The 8,205-nt window shown below is 30.9% G+C and overlaps 1 protein-coding gene across 1 annotated transcript; it reads right to left on the bottom strand.

The window, feature by feature from the left end:
• Positions 1–6,567: 6,567 nt before the first annotated feature.
• LOC113382114 (DDB1- and CUL4-associated factor 11-like) lies at positions 6,568–7,803 on the bottom strand. Its single transcript, XM_026620669.1, has one exon. The coding sequence runs from the start codon at positions 7,801–7,803 to the stop codon at positions 6,568–6,570; it is 1,236 nt and encodes a 411-aa protein (XP_026476454.1).
• Positions 7,804–8,205: the final 402 nt, after the last annotated feature.

Here is an 8,205-nt window from a genome sequence, read left to right as displayed (position 1 = left end):
TCTATTCACAATTAACTCTGCAGATAAAGTTATGTTTAACCCCTTAACTTACGATCTAGATTTGAAAATGTCGGCCCAAAGTTGTTAAGCTGGCGCCTGGCGACTATTTTCCCTCATAGTGTACGGTTTATCACAAAAATAAAAATAATTTTGTTTTTTATAGTTTTGTATGAATATATATTTTGTAATACTTGCGTTTACCATACCTGGCCATACCCGAAATGCGTAATATTTTCTTCTGGCCAGAAAATCATACGCGGGCTATGCCCGTAATATTCACTTTTAGCCTAGCAATCGCACGCGGGGTCTGCACGTCATTTTAAGTTAAGGGGTTAAACAAATAATTATACTGTAATTTATAGATATTTCTATGTCGATATAATTACCTATAAAATAAATAATGAATCCCTTCATAATAAGTAGATGAAAATAGTAATACAAATCAAAAATACATATCCAATATGATATGATTAATTCAGGTTTATGAACATTATATATAGTCCTTTTAGATTTATGCAATGCTTTGATTAAAAGAATAAAAATCAATATATTCTATTGACAACCTACATCTGCAACTATCTCAGTACTATTCGTTTTGAAATCATCTTCTGGTACCCTCCCTTATCTGCATCCCTTCATGGACTCGGAGAGTCAGAGTGAGTGACAGACATAACCTCGGCCGTGGCACGAGGTGCGATAAGGGTACCGCAGGGAACGACGCGGAAGCGAAGGTACCACGAATATAACCATGATGATAACGACGGAGGGCGTACTCTTACACGAAAAACGCACGACCGAAAAAACTCACACGTATGTCGCTAGCAGATAACCAATTCTGCTGTGACAGTTGTATTACTTTGATATCTCTAAAGGTGGAGTTCCCATAAGTATCAGGACTGAAATAGTATATGCAAGATATTAACATAGTACCAGGAATATCTGCTCAAATTAATGTACTAGAGAGAAGAAGATGAAAATAAATGTGATGTGTTTATGCTCATACATTAGAAAGAAGAATCTCTAACTCACGTATTATTAGCAAATGTAAAGTTTGGTACAACACCAATGAAGAATCTTTTGCAGTTAATATATTGTTTAATTAAACATATTGTTTTTGTTAACGCCATGAATATATTTATTTTATTAATTTATTTATTTTATTTATTCATAAGCAAGCCGTAATCAATAATAATAGATATTATTTCAGGCTCTTGTCAAGCTTATTCATAATTAATATTAAACGGATAGTAATTTTTAATAATCATAATAGCTGCACAAATTTCGCTTCTGAAAAAAGAGCTGAAAATAAGCATTCGAACATTAAATACAATGTTCATCATCAAGTTCATCATATTAAGTTCTATTTGACCACCAGTCAAGCTCAAAATTCTTGCTCAAGGTTGAAAGTTAATCTCATTTAAAACCGTAAAAATTTAAATTAATAAAATAGCAACAAAAAAACATGGTTGTACAGGCGATCAAATGGTCAGACTACATAGATACAGGATAAGGATTATGCAAGAAAATAGTTATTGAAATCAAATTGAGGAAATTCGGTAATGTCATAAAAAACTAATTTTTTAAAAAGTTTAACTAGGGAAGCATGAAATTTTTTGCTGTCTAAATTTCGGATATTGAGTGAAAGTTTATTCATAAACTGAATACCTAGGCCGTCGATCGCATTGAAAGAGCTGGCTAATTTATATGTGCGCGCCTTAATAAGTTTGTGTCTAGTGTTGGAGTTTGAGGAGGACGAAGCCATATCAAAAAGTTTCGAATTGTTTTTGATGAAAGATAATGTTCCCAACAGAAAAATGCATGGGACAGTTAGAATATTGTGTTTTTAAATATAGGTCTGCAGGAGGCTTTACTAGGCAAGGAAAAAATTATTCGAATAGCTCTTTTCTGAAGCTTAAATACTTTAATTAGTTCGGATGAAAACCCCCAGAATTGGATGCCGTATGATATTTTAGTACTCTTCTAACCTAATCCTTTTTATCGCACTATTTTGTAGTATCAAAGCGTTTCTTACATTGTAATGCTTCGTTGTGACCTTAAGCAGACCCTCAATCATTAATCCGTCCTTCTTAGGTATTATATCTCCTTGAACTCGATTCAACCAAATCAAAGGTCAATATCTGATTGAAAAAGAATGTGATGGGCAGTCACTTGAACCCAAAAATGAACCAATTAGAAAAATCTAATCAATACTAAAACGTCAACTTTAAGTATTAACTCAACATTTAAACATATAACATCACCTATCAATCTCTAATAATAATTATTTTATCCATATATACAACAATTGAAACTATTTATCATCTTTTAATTGTCTGATATAGTCACTACCTAATTATATCTGGTTCTACGACATTATCCGCGAAAAGTGTCCTATTCTAACAGATTTAGACTCCACGGTTTGGGACACGAACTCTTTCTAAAATTCACGTTATGAACTAACCGAACCAGAACAGTTATTATCTTAAAAAATAAATGCATAAAATCATACATGAATTGCATAATTTTTAATACATAGATATTGCTTCAAACATTATTTTTCGCTTAATACTTAAAATAAAAAAGAGCAATAAATAAATAAATAAATCAGACTATTGGTAAGCGCTTTATTCCACGTTAGAGATGACTTTAATAAGAATTTTTAATTTGTAATCCCATTGCAAACGGTATATTCTTCGTTCTGCCAACTAGACTTTTGTAAACTTACCTTGAAAAATCAATTAGTAAAACTATGAATAAAAAAACTAAATTGAAAACGATAGATTCATTATATCAACGATAAATTCTATTTAACCAAAAATCCATAGTTTCATAATCTAAAAAATATATACACTGAAAAATAACACAGACTCCAACAAAAGAGCAGATAAATATAATTAATTAATTGTTTTCCTAAAAAATATTAAATTATTGGATCTTTGTTTACTGATTTTATAATAACGCTTCGTATTTGATAAATCTAATTTCATTAATGTAATACGATCTTGAATCTTGTATTTCCATTCCAAATCATCCGAATCAATTCTGTTTTACCTCAAGATGAGGGTTAAGTAGGGCAAGGAGAACCCATGATTAGGTATTATGATAACAATGAGGTGTACTACCTTTGGGGTAAACCTAACTTACAGACTTAAAGGGGCATTATGTAAAATCGACAAACGTCTTCGATAGGAATTCCTGTCGACCTTTGTACGACCTTTCGTAACTGCTTGATGTGTATCCGAGCCATGAAGAAGAAGCGAGCGGGCTTTTGATAATATTCATAGATGTCCGCAAGGCTTGTGTAGGTAATGATCACTTGAGTCGAGATTAGAATTTGAGGTCCGATGAAGATGAAGGTAGTGTACAGAACTGTACATTTGCATTGTTGAAACGAAGACGGTGTGTTACATATTGCTTTTCAATAATAATGTGCAGATACTGCAGGTGATATTTCAATTTCCATATGCATTCAACGAGTTGTAAATAATTCTATATAGTAGTAATATATGTCAATTTTTGCAATTTATTTTAAACTGTTTGTATATAAATATATATATATATATACATATATATATATATATACATATATATATATATATATATATATAAAATGATCTTTAAAATGCAGTTTTTTACATACCGCAACTCCTATAATCAGAGTTTGTTTTAAACATGTCTCACTTGACAATGCCTCAAACTAGACATGAATGTGAATGTTTTTTTTATATATATAAATGTATACTTTTAAACCAACGTAAGTCTGTATCATATAAATTATTTGAAGTATGAAAAAAGTAGAATTTTATCGCTTCTTGTGATACTCCAATTATAACAATTGGTCAATTTATAATCATTTTTATTTTGCTTATGCTACATTCTGCATATTAATGATAAAATTCAATAAACCCCACCTCGAACATCAAAGAAAAACTTCCATGACTACTTCAGAAGAGCTTTTGAGCACATTCATGAAAATATATATACCTAAGTAGTTGAAAAATGTGCCTTTCACAAATCAGTCAGACGAGAACCGATCATTTCAAAAGCGATGAAAACGGTCGCGAGTACATTCAAACATGGGATTATGAATTCGTATTATGCATAGAATATCAAACTTCCTCCTCCTGCCCCATTTGGATAGCAGAAGAGAATTCTTATCTGAAATTAAATCTACGAACCTATACGGAAGTCTCATCCGAACAAAATGTTTTCTGGTCCATTCCGGTGTAGGAATCTAAATATTGATATATTTAAATTATGGTTGTGCTACACGTGTATATGTTGGGAAACAGAATGTATAAACAAACAGAACATATTGAAATTCTGCATTTGAAAGTTATTCGCCGCAACGTGTATATTTTTTCTTTGCTTTGCGTTGGCGGAAAACTGCGGAACGTAAATAATTGGTATCGTTCAAAATTCAATTTACGTATAAGAAAAGGGCTTTTGCGTCGGTCCATTAATATATTTTCTGTTTCAGGTTTCAGTATTTATGGAAAATAGCTTTTGTTACAATATTTTATGTATTGAGAACACCAATATTTATTCGTAAAAGTTTTAAATCAATTATCCTAATTTAGTTCAACGTTATATATAAGTTCTACCCTCATTTATTAACAGCCTTATTAGAACTCATTTATTAGAACTTTACGTCCTACAAGCTGTTGGGCTAAAACTTCTTGCGACGTATTTTTAGATGGTACCCCAGCAGCTGAACCATCCATATTAGATTACTTTATTATTAGAATTTATCTAATAGGGCTGACTTATTATTCAAATTTGATGAAGTAATGCCCGGGAAGGGTTATTTTTACTTGAAAACATATTTAAGATCTATATATATATATATATATATATATATATATATATATATATATATATGTGTGTGTGTGTGTGTGTGTGTGTGTGTGTGTGTGTGTATGTGTGTGTTTGTGTGTATGTATAAATTAGCGAATGGAAAGTCAACTACTGAGTATTTCTTTCCAACATCTCATTATTTTATACCATGTCTTTTTATAACTGACAGTTATAAATTATCAAATTTGCTTAACTGGTCAGTTATAAATATATTCCATTATATATTATTATTTATATCCATATTCCATATAAATATATACCATTTAAAAGATATGATTTTAACTTATAATTTATTTTATCCAAATATATATTATATATATATATGTGGATAAAATAAATTATAAGTTAAAATCATACCTTTTAAATGGTATTTTGGTCTAGAAAAAAAAATCTAGTAATTTGTTTTTTTTAATTTCCAAATATTAACAAAATCCAACATTTACATAATTTTTGAAGATACAGCTGTTTGTCCACGATAACCATTGTCTGTTTTTTCTTTCGCGAAACTTTAAACGCGTTTTTCTCTAAACTGTTTGTTTTCGATACGATATCCACGATTTCTCGACTTCTACTACACCCATTTATATAAATTCTTACAGAATACAGAGTAAAATATTATTTACTAATAATCTGTCAGTGAGATATTCAACCAGAGCTATATTCTTTAATCCCAGATAACTGGCATTATCTCGTCTCCGTGTCGTCGTCTATACTGCGTCTCTCTGCCGATAGTGATGCTTGCTTGCGCTTTCCTTTGTGCTCGAGGAGCCTGTCTGAAAATCTAATGAATGTGACATCCCTTCCGTGTGTACAACCACTCAGAAACACAACAGTTCCATGCAAATGAGCTTGTTCAGAGCATTAGCATAGCAACAAGCTTGCGTTATTGGTTTAACGGATAGTACAGAGACGGGATGTACCTACACCAAACATTCGAAGCCATTAATGGAGATGTCATCGCAATAACTGAATGGGTTGGACGACTAAAAGCCTCAGTATCAAATGCGTTAATGGAAGAGATTTCATTTAATTAAAATTCATTGTTTTTGCGAAATGTTTCAGCACGTTCTCCACGAATAACTGATCTTTGCTTTTGTAGGAATTTTGTACCGAAATAAAGAAAATTTTAGCCGAAAATTTGGAAATTTGCCAGATTGTATTATCATATATGACTACTAGATTTATATAAAACCACCAGACTTTATATATAACCGCCATATTTTATACACCCAGACTATATATGAAATGACCGCCAGAGTTTATATATGCCCTCCAGAATTCATAATAATATGATTGCCAGATTTTATATATGGCCGGGAAATTTATTACGATACCGTATTCCATATGCAATCTTAAAGCAAATTAAATTTTCACATATTTATGATTTATGAGAAAAATATTTCAATTTAAGTCATTTTAAACAAAATACTATAAAATTTAAAAAAAAGCTGCAAAATGCTTTTTTAGAAAATAATTATGCAATTTTATTTGTCATTATTGTTGAAAGTTCTAATTGTTATTGTACACAGTATTTGTATTATATTTAATTATACATAGTTAATATAAAATTAATAGTGAAAATGTTTACTACATTGTTATCATAAAGAATTTTTTTAAGGTTAATAACCAAAACTTAAAACCTTACTCTGATATAAATTTATAATAAATGTACAAAAAACAAATTTCTTATTACATAAAAGACAAAATTTACTAATTGCTACAATCGGTTTCTAATCGCATTTTCTTTGCTCTTGGTCCTCCTTCGCCCTTTGATTCGTATGTCCAAATTCCCAATTGACCATCCCTAGAAGAACTTGCAATTTCTATTCGATGCGGGTGCCAATGTACGTCTCTTATACAATCCATATTTTTATGATCGAGTTCTTTAACGATTTTTCCAGAATTAGTGTTATATATTATCACCTTACCATCAGCGCTACCAGCATAAGTATATCTTTGGCCAGTATTGAATTGTGGCGAAAATCGACACCGCATAAGAGTCCGTTGTAGTATGTGACCTACATATGTCATAACAGATCTATCCTCTGGTATAATAGGGTCATCATAAGCATCTGCATTGTAGCGCCTTGGAAAATAGTCGACAATTTTTTGTTCTCGACACATTCGGATGTCCCACAATTTGGCACATTGGTCATGAGAATTTGTCAAAAAGTGTTTTCCATCGTTTTTTGAATCAATGTGTAGAATATCATATCTATGACCGTATAAAAAACCAACCGGCGATGCTCGATTCTCATTTAAACATCTTATATCCCAAATTCTGCAAATTGTGTCAGCACCACCGCTTACGAATATTTTAGAAGACTTTTCAAGAAATGCCATTGAGTAGACAGTCCCAGTATGTTCCTTAAAAAGTAGTTGTTTATCGATTTCCAAATCATGTATACAGATGTAACAATCGGTAATGGCGGATAAATACATTTTACAATCCCCACTAAATTTGATAGGAAATATTCCGCAGTATAAATCGTCTTTAGTATATAAAGCACTTGATACATTTTTATGAACTTGATCTTCAATATTGTACAAATATACTCTTTTTCCTGGACATTTGCAGTAAAGCACGTAATTACCACAGGGACTAAACACGGCATCTAGTATCCAGCCTTCATTTTTGCATTTGAATTCATGGGTGCATTTTAATGCTGGAGTTGTGGCATCGTAAATTTTTATAACATTTTCCTGTTGTAAAGACATGAACTTAGTACCATCTTCTGAGTACAAGCCACAGGAAAATATCTTTTCACCTCTATCTACTACGTTTACATGATTTGGCAAAAACCCGTCGTTAATGGCCCATCGTTGATTACTACCTATAGCCGCATTATATTGGCGTTTTCTAATGATACTAGGAAAAGTTATATACGATTTTCTATGAGATTTAGTGTTAAAATCAGATGGGCGACTCGCCTTATTTTCGGACATTTTCAATTTTTATGCTGAACTAATATTTCAGATAATTGAATTGAAGAATTCACAAAAATATATTTAAGAAAAACATACGTCAATGTTTTAAAAAAATAATTATTTTGACATATAAATATCTATAAAAATTGACAATCTCTAAATTAAAACCAATCTTTCTAGAAATTAGGTGGATAGACCTTATATTACATAATATAAGGTTTATGGGTGGCATTCATCAGTTGAATTATAAGTACATTGTTCTCATACGCTCCTTCATTAACTCTTACATCATTCATAGCTAAAATTTTTCAAAAACTAGTTATTCAACAACAATATGTTTTATTTACATTTTAGACTTTCAATTTATCTTCTTATATCATTTATAAAAACTTTTATAAAATGACATAACGTTTTCTCTTC

Source organism: Ctenocephalides felis, unplaced genomic scaffold (assembly GCF_003426905.1).
Source record: "Ctenocephalides felis isolate EL2017-DRISC unplaced genomic scaffold, ASM342690v1 CF-g0.4_SCAFFOLD_00845, whole genome shotgun sequence".
NCBI lineage: Eukaryota > Metazoa > Arthropoda > Insecta > Siphonaptera > Pulicidae > Ctenocephalides > Ctenocephalides felis.
This window is presented reverse-complemented; position numbering and strand designations above follow the sequence as displayed.

What these genes read in the sequence shown, in the direction of transcription:
- LOC113382114 (XM_026620669.1), bottom strand. Translation starts at nt 7,803, where the DNA reads ATGTCCGAAAATAAGGCGAGTCGCCCATCTGATTTTAACACTAAATCT.